General features: G+C 43.2%; 1 protein-coding gene across 1 annotated transcript in view; it reads left to right on the top strand.

The window, feature by feature from the left end:
- Positions 1 to 24,961, top strand: part of SMYD3 (SET and MYND domain containing 3) — a 465,445-nt gene that overhangs the window by 72,587 nt on the left and 367,897 nt on the right. Inside the window, exons 2-5 of the mRNA XM_037069376.1 lie at positions 3,253 to 3,316; positions 17,462 to 17,569; positions 19,145 to 19,202; positions 22,771 to 22,907. Of these exons, the coding sequence (XP_036925271.1) occupies positions 3,253 to 3,316; positions 17,462 to 17,569; positions 19,145 to 19,202; positions 22,771 to 22,907 (367 nt within the window). The remainder of the gene's footprint in view (positions 1 to 3,252; positions 3,317 to 17,461; positions 17,570 to 19,144; positions 19,203 to 22,770; positions 22,908 to 24,961) is intronic.

Raw genomic sequence — 24,961 nt, 5'->3', positions numbered from 1 at the left:
AGCCAAATGTTCAACCTGAGGTTTTCTGACCTAAGTCCTTTACGCCCTCAGTGCAAGGGAGCGATGGATAATTGAGGTTACGTGACTGTAAGGAGGGAAGCAGTGTAAACAGAGAACAGGTAGGCTCTGCCACTTACAAGGACAAAGTAAAAAGCACCAGGGAGATTTGAATTCAAGGCAGACAAGTGAGGGAAAACGAACAAAAGGAGCTTCATGTCCGAGGCCCTGCGTGTTGCTCTTCAACACAAATCCTTCAGACCCTGCATTTGGACTTGGCCTCTGACTCATCTAACTATCTCTGTGGTCCTTGCTCTTCTAGCACTTTCCCTTCTGCCAGGGACGAGCCACAAAGCCATGCAGTCCCAGGATCAGCCCTTAATCGGCCATGAATGGAATGACTTGACCCTGATTTATCAGCAGTTTGCAATATAAGGCTTTTTTTTCTTTAATGAGAATGAGTATAGAATGGAGTAGCAGCCTAGCAAACGAGAGAACGTGGTTTTTTCAGTCTGTAACATTTTTGACAGATACAAGTGCAATCTATAATAGAATGTAAGTACATAATTCAAAGTTTATTTTCATGTTGGTGAATTATTGACCACTACTGCTAGCCCAGAGCTCATAAAGCCTAAATGATTGTGCAGCTGAGTAGAGAAAAATCTCCGGGTAAACGGAGGCTGGAAATTGGCATTGCTCTGTGCAGGTGGCTGTCGCACTTGTTCATGTTTTATTTAGGTGCTTAGCAGTGCCATCTGAGTCTCTAATTAAAGTTGTGCCCGCACTTTAATTGATCGTGAAATCTCACGTAGACTCAGTCACCCGATCAGCTCGGCGAGGGTTTGCAGAGGTAGGCTTTGCTGCCTTGCATAGGGGTGTCTTGCCTCTGTCTTGAGAGTGAAGGCAGCATTGATTCCTAAGAACATTCCAAGTAGCTCAGTGGCCATTGGAGGGTATTGAGCAGGGAATGAAATGCGCAAGTCTATTACAGGTGCCCCGTCTCTATTAACCTCTCCGACCCTTCCATTTAGCTGGATGGGTAGAGGGATTTGTGCCCTGCGGTCGCAGAGGTAGCACGTGCTCAGAGGTGGGGTCATCTTTAAGGCGGCTTTGTCAATTGTCAATTGTCGTAGCAGATCGAGACTCAGTTTAACGGGTGTCGAACAGATTCGCTTCACGTTTTATTTTGGCAGTTTATACATTTGGAGGATATGTAATCAGCAAATTTAACCTTGAATTTATTCATTAGGATAAATAAGCCAGATCTGTATTTTGATGTTTACTGTATTTTGTGTTTTTGTATGTTAACCCCATATAGACTGAATTAATGTTTCTATGATTGCCATAACACACTGCAATTCTGTTTTCTTTTTTCCCATTCTGTTGGAAAAAGAAATGATGGAGGTAGTATGTACTGTTTAGAGAGGTTCTTCTCCTAGGTTAGGATATGTTATAACTGTAATCTTAAAATAGCATTTGAGTCACTGGCTTTAAAAACATTGTTACTGGGGTGTTTTAAAACTTTACGTGATTATCAAATACCTCTTTAGAGTTTAATGTTTCTCCATGTTTTCCTTTAATTACTGTCNCCCATATAGACTGAATTAATGTTTCTATGATTGCCATAACATACTGCAATTCTGTTTTCTTTTTTCCCATTCTGTTGGAAAAAGAAATGATGGAGGTAGTATGTACAGTTTAGAGAGGTTCTTCTCCTAGGCTAGGATATGTTATAACTGTAATCTTAAAATAGCATTTGAGTCACTGGCTTTAAAAACATTGTTACTGGGGTGTTTTAAAACTTTACGTGATTATCAAATACCTCTTTAGAGTTTAATGTTTCTCCATGTTTTCCTTTAATTACTGTCTTTGGTTACTTCAAAGTATTTCTTTTAGCATTCCAAGCAAGCTTTACTTTGAAAATGACCATTAAATCAGTCTAAGGAAAAATGCGTTTTCACGCACTGTGATGATGCCCAGCTGCCCCAGACGGTTTTAAAAAGTTCATATTGTGTTTACTCACCAGCTCTTTTTGGTTTATCAGTTTCAGATTTTGCAAAATGGGTGAATTTCAAGTGTTTCTGAACAGAGACAGTGGAAGAAATAATTTCTTTCCATGTGAATGTTGTTTTCAGAAGAACACATGCTTGGGTACCGTATAATGCATGGTCCTTTTGTGTGTGTCTAGGATAATTAAATAACATGCGTGGAGTCTTTTATCTTGTGGCTAATACTGTTTTCCAGGGCAGTTTTTTTTTCTTAAACTATCTCACGTTTTTTATTTAAACTGCAGTCGCCTGAAAGGGGCAAGAATTGATTTTTTTTTGAAATGGCTCGGAAACTGTGCAGTATCAAACTATTGGAAGTCATGAAGAGTAGCACAATCAGTGACTGATGCCAGCCTTGTCACAGTTTCTTAGAACTGTCTGAATCCCTCATGCATTGGAAATGAAATGAAATGTTGAAATGCAGTTGGTTGCTGGTGTAGCTACAAGGATCATTTGTAAAAAGTATTTCGTACTATGTTTTAGTTTCTTATGAAATTATTTCCCTGCTAGTCTAAGCATTGTGAAGGCCAGGGCTGTTCCTGTCTTATTCTGTGCTTATTCCCCACTGCCTGTCATGGCGTCTGGTTTAATAAGTATCTGTTGGATGAAGAAATGAATGGTCATTTTCTTAAACTGATAACAGTATCTTAAAATGAGTCGCCCAGCTCTTGAACTTTTCTGATGCCATTTTTTTAAAAAAGAAAATGTAGGTTTGTCTTTCCATTGGCATCAATATGCTGATTTTTTTCCTAAAGGAAGAATGTTTTCCAGAACTGTCTGGTGGCTGTTTCTGATGCTTTTCTTTCCTCTCTCACTGCTGCCCAAGTGTTTTCTCTGCAGGAAACCTTACCAACATGCTATTACCCCAGACAGAAAAGCAGTAATTACATTAAGTCTCCATTTGATGTGGAGCTTAGCTTGAGCAACTCTGTTTTGTCCCTTGAATTATCTTTTTAACACACTGAAGTGTACACTTAAAAATGGTTAAAGTAAATTTTGCATTATATACATTTTCATCACAGTTTTAAAAAGCACATTATTATGTCTGTGTTTCCCGTTGAGGGTGAAATGTTCATCAGTGCAAAAATCTTAAGGGACCACGTGGATGGCGTGAGCAGAACCTGTTGGTGTCAGTATGTTGGTTTATGGTTCCTTCTTCACCCAGATACGGTTCTCGGTTCCTAATGTGAGGTTTTTGTTTTCACAGGAAGGAAAAGCTGATGCGATGCTCTCAATGCCGAGTGGCCAAATACTGCAGTGCCAAGTGCCAGGTGAGACCGCCCGGCTGCAAGTGCCCCCTCCAAGTTCTCCAGCTCGTAGTTCGTGCTCTGTCATGCCTGTTTGTTTCTTCGCAGTCTGCTCCTTATTTTAACTCATTTGTATTCATCTTAAAATAACATGTATATGGTACAATATAACTTATATGTAAAATTATATGTATGATGCATGTATCATGAAAGAAAAGCAAAACTTTACTTTTTTTCCATCCTCTCGCCCCCCGACCTCAGGCCTGTCCCCCAGAGGTAACTGCTGTGAGGTTTCTCATGTGTCTTTGCAGCATCTTCTGTTTTCTTGTGTAAACACCATCACATATCTATAAATCCTTTGTGTAAATAACAGGTAAAGGTTATTCTGGCACAGATTCTCGGGTACCTCGATTTTGTTTTTCGTGCAATAATCTTTCTAGAGGAACCTTTGGTAGCATTCCACTTCTTCCATTGTGAACATGCTACAAGCAGAGCTTCCCCAAGAATGGGTGATTACTGAGTTTCCGGTGTTCTGCATTCGCCGTCAATGCACCGGACATCCTTTTGTGCCCATTTTTGCACACTTCCACAAATTTGTTATCGGGTAATTTCTTCTCAGCTCTATTGATTAGTACAAGGATATATGTGTTTCCAGTTTTTAAAGATGACACCAGGCTGCCTTTCAGGAGTCTAAGCTAATTTACAACTGGCTCTCTTCGTAAGAGTACCGCTGTTAACACATTTGAAAGCCTCTAAAGGATGTGTAATTAACATTCAACATGACCTTTACTTCTAACCTTCTGATTAATCGTCTGCAAATGTAATTACGCTCTAATGAATTGTGTCATAATAAAAAGTCTAATTGGGAGTTTTCTGTCTGTGTCCCTTGCTCCGGGCCCTTCGCACCTTCCTTTTTATTTCTCCCATCCAAGTACTAACCAGGCCCGACCCTGCTTAGCTTCCGAGATCAGATGAGATCGGGTGCGTTCAGGGTGGTATGGCCATAGACCCTTCCTTTTTATTTCTTATTTTGAGGGGAGGGGGTGTTTTCCGTGTCTGCACTGGCCTCCCCCCTCAAGCTGCTGCTTTTCCTTCTTTAAAATCGAGGCCTTGCTTATCTAAGGGACTTCCTGCTTTCTTGCTTCCTCTCTCCAACATAATTCCTCCAGGCTACAAGTAGAGTGATGTGAATGGAAAAGAAGCCAAAACAGACAAAAAAGTCAGAGGACCCAAATTTTAATGATGATACTGCCTTTAGAAAGTTAAATTATCCTGGGGAAAACACTTAAACTTTCTGGGCCTCCGTTTTCTAATGTGTGGTACTAATAAGCACTAACATTTGTTAGACATTCCTGTGTACCAGGCACTGTGTAATTCTCGTCGCTCCTACAGGAGTCTTGAGAGGGCCCGGCACTGTTTCTGTGCTCACATCACTAGTGAGGAAGCTGAGGCTCAGAACAGCAGGGACCTCGCCAGATGTCCTGGGGCTGGCAGGCGCTGCCGTTGGGGGAAGAACCAGGCGGTTGGAATTTAGACGTCGAATTTTTCTTCTAATCCTAAATTTTATTCTCACTCTAACATTCTAATTAGGTGTCATTTTCCTTTTTCTTTGGTATTCTTTATTTTCTGTTTTTTTTTTGTTTTATTTTTAATAAGGCTAACTCTGTCCCCAGGAGATGCAGTGCAGAAACTGTGACAATAAAAGGTTAGCAACAACACTTTTCGCCCTGGCTGGTGTAGCTCAGTGGATTGAGCGCGGGCCTGCGAACCAGACGAGCGCGGTTCGATTCCCAGTCAGCGCACATACCTGGGTTGCAGGCCAGTCGGGTTGCAGGCCAGTTCCTGGCAGGGACCAGTTCCCAGCAGGGGATGCACAAGAAGCAACCATACATTGATGTTTCTCTTCCTCTCTCTTTCCCTTCCCCTCTAAAGATAAATAAATAAAATATTAAAAAAAAAAGGTTAGCAACAACACTTTTCTAATAAAAACAGGGAATGTGGAAAATAATGAAGTTATTTTTACCTCATTGTGTGAACCAAAAATCCTGCCACAGTTAGAAAGATACCAGACTTAGGTGAGATCATTAGCAATAGTAACAACAGAGAGAAAAAAATGAAAATAAACCCATGCTTTTTTGTACAAAACACGTTCTAGAAAGACTGTTTTGTGGTGATGCCGTGGCTCTTTTCTTCATTTGAGACAGAGCCACAAGTTTCAGGGGACTCCGAGGTGAAAAGACTGCGTGTATCACCGGTGAATTGGTGTGTTACCTGTCACCAATCTGTTAGATGGCCTTCCTTGCTAATCTCAAGACCTGAACGTTTACATTTATTTCCCCCTCTTTTTATGAATGTTTTCTCCCGTGTTACTTTCTCCTTTTGGAGTACAACGGAGGGGAAAAAAAAAACCCCCATTATCTGATTAGAATGAGTAGAGGGAGTGTGGTGGGCTCGTATGTCATTGTGATTCATTGTGGTCCACCCAGTTTTACCGCGGATATTAGCTGTCTGCGGGGGCATCCATAATAGTGTCTCCATCAGATAGATGGTGGGAGGTAATGGGAGGTAGGCCGGGCTGATGAAGGGTACCGCATATGCCGGTGCTTATGCTTCCGTGGGTGTGGGGGTGTGCAGAGGTGGGGTGGGCGTCGAAGACTGGCCAGGACATATGCATTTAAACTGCTCTGTTTAGCTCAGCCCTAAGGGACAGCACTGAATATTGTAATTACTGCAGATACCTACCAACCAGCCCCAGTTAACCTGGCCGACTGAACTGTGGCCAGTAATGAACAGGAGGTAAAGGCACTCAGGCTGGGAATTGATGCGGAGGATGTGGGTTGGTAGCATAAACTCTGTGATGTGTTTACCCCGGGGGGACGTGACCTTGGTTCACGCGCTTAGCACTTGCTGTGCGGGGCCGTGGCGTTGTCAGTTGTGTCCGAGAGGCTGTCAGGGGTTACAGTGTGACGTCCCTTGTGCCCGTAAGGATGGTATCAGGGTCGTTGGTGTTCACATTTTATTTTTAAACATACGCAGTGTAAGGCTACGTTTCCATTATACGGTCCGCACGACGTGAAATCATACAGAGTAAAAAGCAGAAGTCCCCCGGCATCTTTCCGTTTTCCAGAGGAGATCTCTGTGTGCTCGTTTTGTGAGTGAGGGTGTGCCCCAGATTGTCAGTCTGTGCGTCCATGTCGTGCACACCGGCAGGGACCTACTTCTGTGAACAGCAGCGTCTCGGGCACTGGCCAGAATGCTTTCTCATCAGTGGCTTTGCATTTCTCTGTGTGTCCCTTAGTACGTGGTACCACATGGTGTATAGAGGTGTTCTGCATGGGAGCTGGTCTTATTTCTGTATCAGTCAGAACATCGCTGGTGATTAGGGGATCAAAGGGAAGGAGCAGGTTAAGTTTTCCAATCAAAAAAGCATTCTTAACATTTGCAATATTGATAGCATGTAAATCAATTTCTGCTAAATTCACAAATTATTATTTCACCTTGGCTGGATTTAATGTGATTGATAATATGCACATATCTAATTGAATTAATTGCAGAGCAAAATAAGCAGCTGGGTGCTGCATCAAATTGCAGTTTAGATGCTTCTAAAAAGCACTGTCTTAGCAGAGAGAGGCTCTTTGATGCTGAAAATTACAGGCCTCTAAAAACGTGCCTCGTACTTTTGAGTCCATACTTTATGCTTCGTTGTGGGGTGACTTGATTCACTTTTGATGAATTTCACAGTAGCAAGCCCTAAACAGGGCGATTGAGTAATTTGCTTTCTAGAATATCACACCCAAAGTGGTGGTAGTGAAGAAAGCCAAGTCTTGTGTTTATTTCCTAAATAGCTGTGCGCCAGGCTCCAGACGGATGGGACACACGGAATGTGCCATGGAGGAGTCGGCCTCACATCTAATTGTAAACAAAATGGGAATACTGGAGAAAGGTTAAAGTTATTTGACCATATTTACGTCTCGGGCTTCCAAAAACGTCTGGGGATTTGGGCTTTTCTTTTCCCGCTTGCTGTTTGCCTGGGGACTGATCCCACCTACTCCCAGGGGGTCTGTACCTTGGTGCCTCTCAAGCCCCTTCTCCAGCTCTCCCTTCTCCTGAGCATCAGACTTGGAAGGCAGCTGCCCTTCGAGGTGGCCTCTTCCGCCCTGTGTCTGTGGTCTGTCCTTTTGTCCCACTTCCTGACCTGCAGAAATGAGGTGAAACCTCTCCTCTGTCCATAGCCCTTCCAGTTCACTTCAGGAGTTAAAAACTTGATAAATACTCGTGTTGGGGAGGCAGAATGCATGTGCCTCACCCTCCATGTTCACCTGGAACCCGGCATTGACTTGGAGCTCCTCTGGCCTGGAAGGTTCTTCCAGAGAAGATTGGAAGGCCATCGATGTGAAGGACTCATTCTGCCCTTCCAGCTAAAATAGACCAGTGAGGTCATTCCCTCTTGCCATGATCTCTCACTAGATGGGAGTGAATGGGAAATTTTCCGCAGAGGGCTGGGTAATAAATGTTTTAGACTTTGTGGGTCGTAAGGTTTTCCCTCAGCTCTGCTGTAGTGTGACACGAGTGAGTGTAAACCGTGTAGCTGTGTTCTGGTCAGACTTGAAGGAAGCAGGGGGCAGAATGGATTTTACCTGCACCATACTCTAGGTGATGACTGACTGAGTTTGGGCCACTGACGTTCTGATTTATTATATGGCTTCTTAATTAACCAGGCGACTGTAATTCCCATTTTACTTAGAAAGAAGTAATGCTTTGTTCTTGTTTCTTTTCTTCTGTCGACTTCATGCCCCGTGACCATCCGCCTCACTCCATCTTTATACCTTGGTCCAGTCTCTCTGGTTTGGTTAAGGTTGGTGGGAAGGCGCTCTTGTCTAACGTTGGACAAAGCGTTCCGTAAGCTTCTGAAGTGATATGTCTGACATCTGTCACTAGGTCCCCAGTGTGCTCTTCGGAGATTTTATGCAGGATTTTAATCAACACCTGCCGGTCAGCTGCAGCTGGTTAGACAACCTGCCTGGCTTTCCAGTCTCCTTTTCCCAGATTCTGGCTTTTCGGATCTCCTTCTGTCAGCCCGTAATCCAATATTGGGTTATATCTGAGGCGTAAAGGAGATACTATTTATTTGCTATTCAGTAGTCTGTAAGGGAATGGAAGACCCTTGGGCCTTTCCTTCCCCCATAAATTGCATGGGAATTCAACCCTCTTTAAATTTTGCCCGTAGGAAACCTCTGTAGATGATTGGAGTGAGTCTTGCATATGTGGTAAAAAAAAATCGATTAATTAGTAGTAATTGGTCATTATTAATTATAAATGGAAAGGTATTTTAAGCCAGTTTCTTCATCCTTAGTGACCCAAAGTCTGATGAAAACATTATTTCAAATTTCCAGTTTTTTGTAACCCTAACATGGGCAGGTTTCCAACCTGTTTTGACATAATTCAGGTATTTGTTAGGAATCGGAGTTACAGAATGCTAGATTTTATCNCTCTGTAGATGATTGGAGTGAGTCTTGCATATGTGGTAAAAAAAAAATCGATTAATTAGTAGTAATTGGTCATTATTAATTATAAATGGAATTGTTGAATAAGCTGGCTGAAAACAATTTTTAAGGTATTTTAAGCCAGTTTCTTCATCCTTAGTGACCCAAAGTCTGATGAAAACATTATTTCAAATTTCCAGTTTTTTGTAACCCTAACATGGGCAGGTTTCCAACCTGTTTTGACATAATTCAGGTATTTGTTAGGAATCGGAGTTACAGAATGCTAGATTTTATCATTGGGAGGCTGTCTTAGAGACCATTGACATCATTCCTCTTACTGAACAGACGAGCCCTCTTACTGGGCCCTCTTACTGGGCTCAGACGTCTGCTGAGCCCAGGTCGTGAACTGAGTGTTTCACCCAGCCCAGGCTCAGTGTGAGCTCACCCATCCCACATTTCAACCTACTCCTGCCCAACCCAGTATTTAACAGCATGTAAGCGGCTTATTGGGCTGTTGCCATTCTGGATCCAAGGTAGGAGGCAAATGTTACGTTAATAGTGTAAAGATTCTTTAGCATTAGAATGAAGAAGTAAATTCTGATGTGGACACGGGCCTGCAGTGTCCGTATCATTATGGATGAAATGGGACATTCACATGGACTACCTAGCGAGTCCTGTGGAGGAAAAGGGTGGGCATGGCTTTTCTCTTAAGGGGAGCAAAAGCCATGGGCCTTGCTGGGGCTGGCCTTTACTGGGTTTCAACGATGGTCCTCATTTACTATGCACAGATGTGCTTTAGGTAGTAACCTTTTACGGAAGACAAAGGAGAGGATGCTGCTAATCACATCACAGAAGAGAAGAGAAGATAGGGATATTTGCAAATGAAAAGGGCAAAAGTGGTTGGACCAGTTTCACTGGTCCTAGGAAGGTTTAGCATGGTTTTTAGAATGTTATTTTGCGGTAAATTTTTGACAAATCCAGGTGAGGGAGTTTTTAGCAAAAGGCAAGACTCAAAGCGTCCTAGGTACATAGCAGGCCTGATTCCCCACTGGGGAACCTCTCCATGGGCGTGGGTCCTGTGCATCTCCCAGGGGGAGCTGGGCCCACGCCACGCAGAATGGTCTCTGTTGAGGGCAAAGGGGAACTAGCCAGAACATAGCTGTAAGGAAGCAAAAGGTGTTTTACTAACTAACACAAAGAGGCTCCGGGACACACCCGAAGAGCGGGGTGTGTTCCAGGATGTGGTGTAAGAGCAACAAGGTTAGTCAGGCAGATAGCCATCTGGACAGTTACTAGGGAGGGAAATTTTGCCCCTGTGCACGAGCTCAACTGACCAACCAAGTAAAGGAGCACGAGCCAGTGCACGAGTTAACTCACCAATAATCAGTGACCCTATTGTGCCCCTGAGCCAACCGCTAACCGCCACATCTGCTTCTGTATCCAGCTTGCTTGCGCGCCTCCTTAAAACCCTAAGCCTGTAAGCGTTGGGCGAGACTCTCGTTTGCAGCCCTTGCGGGCACCGTGTCTCCGGACACTTTGGAGAGTTCGCCCCTGCGCAGGTTAAACTTGGCCAATAAAGTAACATCTTTGGAACCCCGAAAGTCTCCGACATTTGTTCTCGCGGTTGGTGAATGCAACAGTCTCCTACAAAACTCATCTTCTGTTTCCCTTGTAGTCAAGCAGTCACAGCTACGACACACTGATGAAAAAATAATTGTCGGGGCTTCACGGTCCTTTTTTCCTGTGGGATGGCCTTCATTTCAAATAATCAGTGATAAATGTATAGCAAATTAGATCTCCTAGGTGGTACTAGTTTTAGAAGGAATTATATCTGTCGAACACCTGCTGCATGCAGGCAGCGTGTAGTTACTAGTACACTTGTTTAAGGAAACCAGACGTAAATACAGCTCTGATCAAACAGTTTACTGAACGAGTCTTTGCAGCACAGAGTTTATTGACATCAGCAAAAGAATTCACTGCAGCGTTTTTTAAACGTTTAAAAATTAATGCAGTTAACTATTCTTTGAGTTACAGATTTACTAACATAAACATTAAAAAGTTGTGTTTATTAAGCAGTAATTTTGCTTTCTCTTCCATATAAAAATGCTTCTCCCCAAATCACAGTTACTAAATGTAGGGCAATTATATTTGTTTATATTCATAAATGTAACACATAATATTTGTAGTAATTCAAACAGTGTTGGGAAAGTAAAAAGGGAAAGGCAAAAATAACTTTCTCTTTTAGGAAAAGTTGGAAAAATTATTACCAATTTTTTTAGCATGTTAAACAAAATTACCTTGCGCATTCTCAAACGTCTGTATATCATTCACATTTGTTTGGATTAATTGGATTATAATTGTTACTTCTGTGTCAACAATACACACATTAAATTTTTTGATATTCGTTACCAAAAACTCATCAGAAATTAGGAGACACCGTTCTGGAGATGAGGCCGTGGTCCCCACTTCCCTGTACTCTGGGACACTTCTGAGTACTGTCAGTTTCGTTCAGCTTTGCTGAACCAATGGTCTAATTCCTGTTCGTTTTTCTTTGCTCATTAGTGTGGTTTTTCTGTTTATCGGTTTTTCTTTTTAGGCACAAATTTCCTATTTATGTCCTTTACATTTTTCTCTTAAAACTGAAATATTCATTATTTTCTTACTAATTTTGTAAGACTTCCTTGTATTTTGGAGGCATTTAACATTGTCTGCCTATATTTTAGATTTTGTTTTTCTGGTTTGTACTCTATCTTTCAATTTTGTTTGTGGTATTAGGTTTTCTCCTGATGTACAAAAGTGATTTATTTGTATGTAGTTTAATGTGTACCTTTTTTCCTTTATGATTTCTGGATTTCATGTCCTGCTTAGAAACACTTTCCTCACCTCAATATTATAAAATGTTCATTCCACAGGGCAGTCGTTTATGGGTGGGTACAGAACAGCGTTTTGTCGTTTCATCTGTTCAGTATGTATAACGACTGCCTCTCATTTAGCCCGATGCAGTGGTTTTCGACCTTTGCTGCGAATGGAGTCCCCCAGATGCCTAATCCTGCCTCCCTGGCGCTGTCAGAATCCCTGGGGTGGGTCCCAGGTTGTGCATTTTAAAAGCATTTTTAGGCGTGGGTATGGTGTGTGTAATCGTGTGGCTTTGTGCTAGCCCTGGTGTTTTCAGCTCTCTCAGACCCAACTTCACCTGTCTGTAACTAATTTTTGTGGTACTCTCTATTATCTTGAAATGAAATTTTCGTAGCTAATACAATCTACCTACTTATGTATTTTCAGAATTAAGTATCAATATAATGCTATAACTGGAATGTAGAGGAGAAAGGAAACTATAACAACCTGCAAGTAAATAATGTGTGTTTTAGTAGGCAAGTGCTCAGCCATGACTAGCCTAGAAGACGATTAAGAAGTCATGCCCATGCCCCCACAGTCGCTGTGGGAAGGGAGGTACAAAATAAGGATCAGGAAATGGGTTTTATTAGTAACGCAGACACTGGGAATGCTGTTGCCTTTCATGATACGCCCTTATGAAATACTGGATAACTATTTAAAGTGCTTCAAACGCGGTCTTTCCTTGATTTACTTAGTAAGTATATGTAAACACAAGCTCTTTGTGTATACACACAAAAGGAAGTTTAGAAGCTTGCCCCCTTTATAGAATGTCTGAGTGGGCATTGAAAAGTCATGTTGGGCCCTGGCTGGTGCAGCTCAGTGGATGGAGCGCAGGCCTGTGAACCAAATCGTCGCCAGTTCGATTCCCAGTCAGGGCACGTGCATGGACTGCAGGCCGGGTCCCCAGTGGGGGGGAGGTATGTGAGAGGCAACCACATGTTGATGTTTCTCTCCCTCCTTTCCTTCCCCTCTCTTTAAAAATAAACAAATAAAATACTGGGAAAAAACGTCATGTTGGGTTTAGAACAGTTGTCATTGTAGGGAACTGTCCTGCAGAGGACGTCCAGCATCTCTGGTTCCTGGGCACCAAGTGTCTGTGGTGTCCCCCGGGCACTGCCATCAAAGTGCCCCTATACATTTTTCTGAGAGCCCTCAGGACTGTGCCCATTATCAGCCACTGGTTCTGAATCAGTGTAAGTTCTATAACACATATGACAGTTCTGTATGTAGATTTTGGCGCTGTTTTTGAGTTATGCATGGAATTAAGTCAGAGATGTCTTTATTTCCCCTTTTCCAGCTAAAACTCTTGTATCTTACTGTCTTTGTTTCTTCGCACAATATTTCCATTTCCTTTGTCTTTCATGCTAATTTGTTCTCATTGTACATGATTGTTAATTTTCAACTGTGAGAACAGTAAACAGTACCACAGTATTGTGAACCAAATCTTAATTACTTCCTGGATTTGCAGTTAATGGAAGAAAAGAGGAAAATGTAAATCAGGAAGGTTGTTTGAGGAGCCAGGAGATTTCATGTTCTGGTATAAGGTCTAGGCCAAGGTTAAAGTTCGCAGAGTGAAGACAATGCCTCATGTTTTTGTATGGTTTTGCTTCACGGTCAAATGCAGTTACTTAAAATGCGCTGTTGTACACCTTTCTTGGTTGCTTCTGTATGTAAGCCTGTTAAGAGGTGATGGGCGAAGCTGAACAGTAAGTCCTCACAATTCATGTTTTAAAGATGTGGATTTTCATATCGTGGTAGGACGTGAAGGAGGCGGTGAAGCCGACACCGGGGTACACACCAGTTTCCAGTGCTGTGATTTCTTGTAATACTTGTATAGATCTGACTTGGCTTTTAGATGAAAAGAATGAATATCTTTCTTGCTGAAGCAAATGGGAAGATAAAGATGTTGTCTGATGTTTTTATGCAGTGGCCTAGGGATAGTCTTAAGAAACATATTGTCTCGTTTCCAGTTACTGTTGAGAAATGAAAGTTCAGTGTTAATTATGTTGAAGTCATGAATTGTTTTTGATTAGAGTTCTAACCATTTGGGTGTTTACATAACGCTGTCCAGCAGATCAGGTGGTTCATTGCCTTGGGCTTCACCACTTCACTCTGGTAAACTGAGCTCCTCCAAACTGGAGTGTGAGGGGAGGGGTCACGGCTGATCGGCTGTAGTGAGATCGGTGTTGACTAAGACCTGCTCTACATCCCAGCCTTGTTTCACTAGGTGCGGCCCTTTTTCCACCGGGCACGTAGGCTGGCTTCGAGCAGAGCCAGAGGGGCTCTCTGGGAGACCCGTTGGCACTGTGTGGTTCATGCCCACCTGTTACAGAACAGAGGTCCGAGGGGGGCAATATTTGGCCCACCCAGGGATACCCCAGACTGTTACAGAACAGATACACCAGGCCCGGACTCCAGAGGACGGTATACTAATGCCGTCCAGACCACCTACTGGGCCCGATTGTCTGTCGCCAATTGGAAAGACATCTCAATGCCAGAGATTTGTGAAAAGGAAAGGAAATGTTTATTTAATGCTATGCAGACCTAATGTAGTGACCTAACATCTTCATTAAAATATCAAAGTCCTTTAGGATATCCACCTCCACACACAGCGCTCCCTTCTTCCCCTGCCCTGATTTGGGGTGTCGTAACTCAGGAAAAGAGCGTCCGTCCGTATTTCCAGGCCTCTAGCACCGTCCGCTGCGTTGCCATCTAGGCAGGACCTCCAGGTAATCCAAAGTCACGTGGCACCTTCTCTGGCAAGAGTTCTTTGTACCCATTTTTCCAGGCAGAGTCTCTCCTGCTTCCCAGGCCACTCAGCCAAAGGGAGCACCCCAGAGCTTCCTGGGCCAGATTCTGCCTACCAAAGCTGCAGGGGTCCACACTCCGCCCAAAACACGTGGCTTTCTTCTTCACCTGGCTGCAGGGTTCCCCACTCTGCCAAAACCATGTCTCCGTTTCACCTGGCCAAGAGGGGGCCTCACTCTGCTGAAGCCACATGGCTCTCCTTCCAGGGGCTGCCGAGTCTGGGTTTAAATCCCCATGCCAGTCTTCCTCTGTACCCCTATTTCCGACTCCTCCCATGATCAGTTACACCTGTCAGTATTTCTATATTATTGCAGGCTTACTGGGCTGCCATCATGAGTCTGGGCAGGTATGGCCCCATGTCCTATAGCCAATCTTTTCCAAGCTCCCACGCAGGTGCTGTAACTCGGGGGACCTGCCCCCCCATTTACATCTTGGGGGGAAGTGACTTCATCCCCCTGGCTTCAAGCCTGGCCACAGCCATTTAACATATCCAAGTGACCTGCCAAAGGCTGTAGGTATGTTAAATGACCAGGCCATGGATCAGCTGCAAGGCTGGGGCTGTACAAAACAGCCCTGCATGTTCCTGCTCCATGTGTCCCTCCCCCCAACTCACACCTGTGGGGGAAGGGGTGAGGACATCTTATATGTCTCTCTAATAATTTTTACACACCTTGAGTTCTGGACACCATTCCAAATTTCCTTTTGGGGCCCCCCCTCTTGGCTGCACCCTGTATCATGCCCACACAGCCAGTCCGCTAGGGCACCTCTCGTCGGTCTATGAAAACTTTCCCCCCCAAAGCTGTGGCTCTCCCCTCAAAAAATAATAAAAAATATCAATACTCTGGTTTCCTCTAAGTGCAAATGACAGTGAATTTGTCTGCTTAACTCACACTCATTCAGAGACCAGAGGAAGGAAGGAAAGTGTGTAGCTGTGCCCGAGTCGGTGTATGCCAGCCTCACTTCCCAAAGGATGGCCATTGCAGTTCCGGGGGTCTATGTGTTAACTAACACATACATGTCTCTAACGCAGAGCTTTTTTAGAACTTCTACGGGGCTTCAACATACTCTTCTGAATCGCTGAACAGAGTCTTCACTGTGTTGCGTTTTTCAAACTTATTTGACAATACAGCCACATTTTTTTTCGGGAGCTTGCACATATTGGTAATTGCTAATTGCTATTCTGAGACTAGCCCCCTGAACGACAGAAACATTTTTCCCCCCACTGAGTTACATTTTAATGTTATGCCTTTTGGGGAGTACTGACATTAGAAGGAGCTGTATGAAAGGCCATTAGCGTTGTCGAAGCATTGTCCAGTATGTTGATTAGCGTTCTCCGAATAAATTCCTCCCGTGATTTAATGCTTGGTAAAGCTATGTGTTTTCTTTTTTTTTGTCAGATGAGATTTATATAAGCCATTATGCCTTTTTTTTTGCCTTGCCTTGCCTCTAAGGCAACTCAAATAAATGTAGCGCACAACACGGTGATTATTGCGCCCTCATGTTTAGCATACTAAGCATCCGTACTCTCTCCTATTGTATTTACATAGTGCGTCTAGTTAGAGCCCAGCTGTTGAGCGTTGCTTTCTTCGTCTTTGCTATTGGGATCTACCATTTGGATCATTGTGAAAATCACGTGAAATGGTCTTTTTCCATTGCTTCATCATGTGCCTGACACACTAGAGAACGTTAAGTAGATGCTGTAGGTCTTTTTTCTTAATTTTCACACTTTCTGTTTCTAATTTTACAACCATATTTTATATACATCTTTACCAGATCAGTCTTATTTAGAAGTGAGAAAAAACCCAAAAGATTATAAGCATCACATTAAGAACGTTGCTGTAGTGGACGTGAAGGACTGAAGGGGGGATAACTGTGAATAGAGTTGGTGAAAGAGGGGATGTGCCCCTCGTAAACAGTGTCTCCAGGATTTGGGTAATTAGGGAAGTAGCAGCAGACACCCACACCTCCGCCCAACCACTCCATGCGGGTCACCTTTCTGAGCAAAATGCTGGCTTGAACTTGAATCTGAGTCAGAGTTTCAAAGTAGCTGCCGCTCTCTCAGCATTTTTGGTTGTGCTGCATGTTTGTGCGTAAGTGGAAGAGAGCGAGTTCCTACCGGCGGGTGTTCATAGGCCCAGAAGTTGGGAAGCAGACTTACAATTTCTTAAATACGAAGTGTTGTGGGTACCTTCCGGGGATGGGCTAGAACAGGCTGGGCGTTTGGTCTCGTCCCTTCAGCCTTCCTACCGCTACTGTCGCAAGGCCGGTGAGCTGGCTCACTGGTCCCTTGGCCACGGCAGCACATGGCTGGGATCCTGTGCTCAGGGACATGTAGTTTATCATCCAAGCTACCCTTTTGCGAATGAAAGGGGGCACTGTTAGTAATTAGGCCAGGACAACGTAAATGAGACCGTCCTGGGCAAACTGGACGTGTGGGCGTTTTAGCTGTAATAACCCCTTTCTGCACGCTCTTCCAAAAGGGAAAGGCTTTGTATTTGTGCACGTTCAGCCCTCCTGATGCAGTCGGTAGCATAGACATTCAGGAGGCCCTCGGCCCTGCCTTGATTTTCTGAACCGTGTGTTTTATTTTCTAATTGGGGTGTGTTTTCTTTTTGTATTCAAAATCACTGTCTATTATTGAATCCTGTCTAATCAGCTAACAGACTGTCTTATAAATTATTTAGTCAGTCCTAAGGATTCTTTCTCTAGATTCCACCAGGCAGGTAATACCCAGGGGGCAAATGAAAGGGCGGAAGTGCAGGGGCGGTTCTCAGGGCCCATGTCTGGTGACACCGCATGCCGGGCAAAGGCTGAGCCCTGGGTCCTTATGGGTTTTACAACATTGCTTTCATTTTTCAATTTTGCAGTTATATTTAGGCTGTTGCAATTAAATTAATGTTGGTAACTCTCAACGTTCAAAACCAGTGTAAATGAAAGTTAAAGTTTTACGCCTTGTATGCCCTTCCCACCCTTGTCTTAACAGAAAAAAGCTTGGCCGGACCACAAGCGGGAATGTAAATGCCTTAAAAGCTGCAAACCCAGACATCCTCCGGATTCCGTCCGGCTGCTTGGCAGAGTCGTTGTCAAACTTGTGAGTGTGGGACTTGTAAAATATTCTTGAGTTTCAGTGTGACCAAAAACACTGGCAGTCGCATGTACTATTCTTATTTGAGGCTGAGTTTAAACCCGTGCGCAGGCGGAAGGTGGGTCACCCCAGGGAGTGTGGGAGATCACACCTGCCACGTCCCCCTCAGTCCCGGCCTCAGTGGCCTCGACGGTGGGCGCGGCCCCTCCCTGAAGGCCCTGAGTGTCATCTCCTGGGACCAGAGGCACAAGGTCCTCTGCTTGTCGCACGAGATATTTGTGACATCTGCCACGTTGCCTTGATTACTTTTGTACCGTGCACTAGTGCATGGGGCATGTATTTATGGTTTTTTCTTTTGCCCCTTCAACTGAGATTTCAATTCGATGATAATTAATCTTACATGGAGGAGTACTTACTTTTTTACTTACAGTCAAGATTCAGCAAAGTTGTCCCTGCGGTTCTTTTCCTTGCTCTGCTAAAGCAGCTAGTGGATTCTGTGAAATCCCCCTGTGCTGACCCCTTCCATATTTTGGGGCCGGGCTTGAGCAGGCATCTCTCTTTCTCAAGTAATTGCAGGCTCCAGCTCTCTCCTGTCCTGTTTTTTTTCAATTAACTTTTTTTGGCTATAAAATTTTATAGGGGTTTTTAAGAATGTAAAAATATGATTATATTCCCAAAAGTAGTAGTGTTATATGTAATCTTAATTACAAAAGAAAAAGATTTGCATTTGGCCTTGTCAGTGGACCGAATATACAGCACACATACTTACTAGTATTTTCAAATGTGTGCCTTGTGTTCCACTAAAAAATACCCATTTATTTCAAAGCATTAATAAATTCAGAGCAATTTTGTCTTTCAGCATTACTTTAACCACTGGACATGAAAAGTACGATGACTATTATATATTTGAGTGTGAACATTTTTCTACTTTGTTAATAGTGCAAAGATAGAGAACCATGGTTGGGGCAGAAATGGGTTGCTTCCGAATCACCCAGGGTCCCAGCTCTCAGTCCCTGCCCCAGATCTACTGAAGCAGAATCGGATAGAAAGCAATTGGATCTGTAGTTACTTCCTGTTGAGCACTTCCTGTTTCCTGGCCCTGGGGCAGTTGCTTGTGTCTCATGTCACCCCCGACAGCCCGGTGGGCAGGTGCTGTCCTTACTCCTTTGTTCCAAACTGGGAAATCGACTCCTCTGGACCCAAGTTTCAGTAGCCTGCCCCAGATTGTGTATTTGTAATGAATTATTATATTTTTATTCATCGTCTTTGCTCTTTATGGTAATTTTCAACAGAATCCTAACAGCGACATAAGTTGTGTGAGGAGAGCTGGGGGAAAATACAGAAGTATGGGAGCCTGTGAAAGAACTTTGCAATTGGAAATTAAAGTGGTGATCGTGGCAACTTTTAAAGTTATTACCGCTTAGTTCAACTCAGAAAGCGATGAAGAGAAGGAATGTACGGTGTAGGATTCTATTGTTTTTAAAATAGACTGTCATTTCAGTGTCTAAAGATACTCAAACATATTCCTTTAAGTATTGGAAAACTTGAAATGGTTTTGGTGTCTTTCCCTTTACTTTGTAGATGGAAGAAACCCCCTCTGAATCGGAGAAACTTTACTCATTTTATGATCTGGAATCAAGTAAGTGATTGCCTACCAGTGACTGACAAAAAATTCCTGTCATCGATGTGCTGAGCTAGTGAATTGCTTTGTTTTTTTTCAGTCTCTCTGTTATGTGAGGAAAATCTTATTTTTTAAGCATGCACATTTAACTTTATTTATCATTGTCATTTAAAGCTTGATTTTATAAAACAAAAAAGGCCTTTTAAAGAATTCTGCATAACCAAAATGTAAGTAGTAGAAATGGCAATAGCTTTGTAAGCGTGAATTATATATATTAAATCAAGTAATCAGAGGCTTTATTATTTGAGGAAAATGTAACATGAGCTTATTTGATGTATTCCGAGGTAGCTCTGGCCATATAGGAGTTCATACAGTGCCAGGTTAGGTGGTGAGGGGAGTGTCACCGCCTGTCTAGTTGACACAATTATTTTTTCCCTCCCTTACTGTCTTCTTCCCACTCTTGGTTTCTTTCTGGTGCCAGAGAAGAGGGATGTGAGCAGGGTGGGGCTGTGGTGTTGCAGGGACCATTCAGGGTCAGTGGTCCTTCAGATGGTGAGGGGGAGGAGCAGTACAGGTGACTGAGGCCCCGGGCAGCCTGGAGGGCTGTTCTTCTCCTGAACCTCCTGGTAGTGGCCAGGAGGCGATAGTGAAGGGCTTTCCAGATCTGAGCATTAAGTAAACTCAGGGTTTGTGTTTTCTTCATATTGCCACAGCTCCTCTCCACTAGCGGGTTGTGAATGACTTGCACCCAACGTAGCCAGAGCTCGTGGACTGAACTGGCCACACAGTTTACATTCCTGGGTGGAGGCGAATCTTGTGTGGACTTAAACGGCTGTCGGATCCTGAGTGCCAATGCCAGTGAATTATTATTTGAGACTTGCCCATCGTTAGAGAGAAACAAATCAAAATGACAGTGAGATAACCATCTTGCATCCATTAGGATGGCAACTGTCAAAAAAAGAAGTGGCAAGTGTGAGAGAAGAGGTGGGGAAATTGGAACCCTTGAGCACTGTTGGTGGGGACACAGAATGATGTGGCTGCTGTGGCCAACAGTACAGCAGTGCCTCAAAAAATCAAAAACAAAATCGCCATGTGACCCTGGATTCTGGCTACACACTCACAAGAACTGAAAGCAAATATTCATTCGTATTTGTAGCCGTGTTATTGTGTTATTCATGATAGCTGAAACACAGAAGCAGCCCAAGCGTCCATTGATGGATGACTGGAAAATCAAAAGGTGTTTTACACACACACACACAGGAATATCATTCACTCCCAAAAAGGAAGGTGATACTGACCTTTGCTGCAACATGGGTGAGACAACATTGTGCTTGGGGAAGTAATAAGCTAAGCACAAAAAAGACAAATACTGTATGATTCCACTTACACGAAGTACTCAGAGTGGCCAAACTCATAAAGACAGGAAGTGAGGTGGTGGTCAGCAGGGGCGTAGGGCAGGGATGACTGGGAAGTCACTGTTTAGTGGTCACTGAGTTGCAGTTTAACAAGATGGAAAGGATCGTGGAGATGGGACAGCGTGATGTTTGCATCACAGTGTGCGTGTATGTGACACTACGGAACTGTACCCTTAAAAATGGTTACAGTGGTCAATTTTATGTTTTATATATTTTACCACAATTTCAAAAGAAGAAAAGAGAAGTCACAGGGTTATTTGTTCTGTTGAACAAGTAATTTAAGGAAAATGTGTAGACCTGACACGAGCAACAGAGTTATTCTGCGTAGTTCAACTGATACGTCTTTTCAAGTTCCAGTAGAGAGCTAATTAGTCATTTTGTTCTTGACATGTTACTGCTCGGTAATTAACACCTCTTGCGGTGAGTTTCACTATTAACATTAGCCCTTTCAGCTGCAGTGGTGTACACGCTGCCGTAAGTGAAATGCTCTCAAACAGTATTAATTGAATTGTGTGCTCTTAGCCTTACCACCTTTTTGTGGTGTAAATTAAACTGAGTTTTTCAAAAAAGGTGAACTTTTGATCTTCTTTTTCTTATATAATTCCCTTGAGCATTTCATGTAATAATGGCTTGTTGATAGTAAGCTTCCTTATTTTTACCATATTTGGGAAGCACTTTATCTGCCCTTCCATTCTAAATGACAGCTTTGTTGGATAGAGTCATCTTGGATGTAGGTCCTTGCTTTTCATCGCTTTGAATACTTCTTGGCGGTCCCTTCTTGCCTACAGAGTTCCTTTTGAGAAATCAGCTGACCGTCTCATGGGAACTCCTTTGTAGGAACTGTCTGGCTCTTCTTTTGCTGCTTTTAAGAGTCTCTCCTTATCTTTAATCTTTGGCAGTTTAATTACGATGTGCCTTGGTGTGGGCCTGTTTGTGCCCGTCTTTCTTTGGGACTCTGTGCTTCCTGGACTTGTATGTCTATTTCCTTCACCAAATTAGGGAAGTTTTCTTTCATTATTTCTTCGGGTTAGTTTTTGGTTACTTGCTCTCCCTCTTCTCCTTCTGGCACCCCTGTGATTTGGATGTTGTTACATCTAAAGTTGTCCCAGAGGTTCCTTAGTCTATCCTCATTTTTTTTTAATTCTTTTTTTTTCTTTTTGCTGTTCTGTTTGAGTGCTTTTATGCTTTTTTTCTTTCTTGTGTTCCAAATGGTTGATTTGATTCTTGGCTTCCTCCCTTCCACTCTTGGTTCAGGAACAGAATCACAGACATGGAGATCATTTGGAGGCTGACTGGTTGGGAGGGAGAAGGGGCTGAGTTGGGGAGAAGGTGCAGGGATTAAGAAGCACAAACTGGTAGGTACAAAGGAGACGGGGGGGAGGTAAAGAACAGTATAGGAAATGGTGAAGCCAAAGAACTTGTGTGTACGACCCATGGACATGAACTAAGTGAGGAATTGCCTTAGGGAATGAGGGTACCTGATGGAGGGGGGAAAGGGGAAAAAGAGGGACAACTGTAATAGCATAATCAATTAACTATATTTAAAAAAATAAAAAAGGTGAACTTTTTTCTTCAGTGTTGATTGAAGAAATCAACAGGAGATAACCTGGAAGCTGTTCATTCAACCAGGAGATAACCTGGAAGCTGTGATCCAGGTTTTCTTGTTGATATACTTTCTAACAATAAATTTGACCCATTTGAACTTTAGCTTAACTTTTTAGTACTCACTTTCAGGGTCTGTTTTTTCTTTTTTCCTGTGAGATGATGCCGCTTCTCAGCCCCAACCTAATTGTGAGTTGTTTCGTGGAAATGTCTGCTTACATTCACTGGCTTGATAAGCGTTTATCATGGTTAGAGTGTGTGCACAGGCTGATGCAGAAAATCTGCTGATACATATCTTTACTGGTTTCTAAGTGTTTTTTCATCTGTACGTGTGTTCATTTTGTTTTGATAGATTTTCGATCTTGTAGATAAACTTTTGCAGAATTTAATTGCTAACGTACGCATCATGGTTTGTAGTTGTCAGAAGCCGAAAAGATATGTGTTTGCTCTTTTGTCGGAAGGCAATCCAGGCGGGAAGTACCTGCTTTAACAGTTACCTTTGAACACCTAAAGATCGCCCATTAAAAGTTCACCGTGTGATTGTGCTGTTTATTTTCTCTTTCTCAAAGACGCGAGCAAACTGACTGAAGATAAGAAAGAGGGCATCAGGCAACTTGCAGTGACATTTCAACATTTCATGAGAGAAGAAATACAGGACGTGTCTCAGCTGCCGCCTGCCTTTGACCTTTTTGAAGCCTTTGCAAAAGTAAGTGTGGGGTTTGGTGTCTTTGCTAACACCATAAATCAACCTTGAACTCTTCGTTTTGTTGTCGATCCTTGAAAATTGTGCCTTATGTCACTCTCCTACCTTAATGTGTAAAGAATGAAAGAATGCATTACTTATATTGGAATGGGTATTACTTTTAATGTTTCATCAGTATTCTTACTACTGACCCACGTGCGTTCACTGATGTGTAAAATGCTGTTTTGCATTTTGGTAACAGAAAATTTGTGAGGGTATAGTAGTGCCCGCAGGATTTCTGGAGGGGCCGCTGCAGAGTGACCATCTGGTTGGAGGGACGGCCTGAAGGGATTTGCTTGCAGCTCCATTTGCACAGCAGCTTGTGTGCACGAGCGTGTGTTTTAGATGGTGCGTTACCTGGGGATGTGTGGCTGAATGGAAATAGAGGTGTGAGGTACCAGGAGAGTGATGCTTGCCATTGACACTAATGAAGGTGGCCAAAGGGCAGGCGTGCGCTGCAGATACTTGTTAGCGGGGCCCTGGATATGTGAAGTCATTCCATGTTCCTGCAGAAAAGCAGGCAAGCTCATCTCTGCCGTCTCTCTGTTACATTGATCATGGAGGAGAAGCTACGTGTCTCTGTGAGCCCCTTTCCTTCCCACCCCACAGTTTTTATGTATCTGCTTCTATCTTCACACACAATTTCCCTGTAGATTTCGAGCTGGGTTTATCTTGGCACGACAGTTACAGTGGTTCGGTGTACTGATCGAGTTCTAAACATTCCCTACAAATACAGAGGATGCATATATGAATAATAATAAAGATAGACTTAACATCTGAGGAAACGATGGAGGGCAAATTTAAATGGGACACCGAATAGTATGATGGTTAAGGGATGTGCTCAAGACAAGACAGTGGATTTCTCTCAACCGCAATCTCCTCGTCTGTGCCTGGGAATAATAAAAATAATATCAGACTGTACAGATAAAAGCATTTAGAGTGTCCCCCACTGCTGCTGCTGCCTGCCGCTCCCAGCTCTGCTCACGTTCGACTGTGGGATTTCGGTGTCTCGTGTCCCCCTGTGCTGTCACCGAGAAGGCAGTCTGCCACTGAGGAGGAATGCGAGTCTCAGGTGGTTACAGCTGTGCCCCGGGCTGGTGTCTCCTGACATGCTGGGAATTACCTGCCTTGTTTAAGAAGAAATTTTGCAAACAGGAAAGAGTACCTTGTCTGGGGTGACTGGCTTGGTTTCAGCCTGTAGCTACTGCGCACAGAAATCGCACACTCTTTGCTGCATTCATAACAACTCCATGGCTTCCGAGTAGTTGCTTGGGACACCACAAAGGAAGTGTAAACACAAGCTTTCTCTAATGAATGACATGCTTCTCACACATGCACCCTGAGAAGATGGAATTAAATCTAAAAGTTATTCAGTTGTCATGGTGTATACACCGAAACGATGAGGAATGTGTAGTGTCTCTCTGTTGCGTCCTTCAGACGTATGTTGATAATTGGCAATGGCTATTGATAACCTAAACTTCGGGACAGTAGCCCTGGTGGTGAGTTTATTTTCCAGGCACAGAATATAGGTTTCAGAAAAATGTACTTAATTATTTTTTTTCCAGACCGATAGCTCCTTTTCTAAAAATGCATTTTTAGAAATGATCATGTCACTAGAAATGTGATATGATCTGGAAAAGAAAGCAGAAAATGAGCTAGTTGTATAAAATGTTTCAAAAAACAGTAAATTGGAAGCGGCAAGAATAAAAGTGACCTTCCTAGCCACAGAACATGTCACTGTTAGTGTCTCCACAGCTCCGCAGAGTACTTTGTGACTTCATAAAACTGTACAACTGCCAGAGAATTTTTTGATTGGAAATTCTGCGTCTGTTCGAGAAGATGTTCCCTCCTTTTCCCTTCCAAACAAAATACTAATTCTCCGGTAGCATGTAATTTTCATTCTTTAGGGCACGTCTGTGACCTCCAGAACTTGCCTTTCCCAACTCCAGTTTTCAGTGCTAACAGAGGCAGCTGGTTTTGCAGTGCGCAGTGTGATTGTGTAGCTCTGAAAGCGAGGG

Source organism: Sturnira hondurensis, unplaced genomic scaffold, assembly GCF_014824575.4.
Source record: "Sturnira hondurensis isolate 20B ecotype Veracruz unplaced genomic scaffold, ASM1482457v3 Scaffold0018525, whole genome shotgun sequence".
Taxonomy (NCBI): Eukaryota; Metazoa; Chordata; class Mammalia; order Chiroptera; family Phyllostomidae; genus Sturnira; species Sturnira hondurensis.
This window is presented reverse-complemented; position numbering and strand designations above follow the sequence as displayed.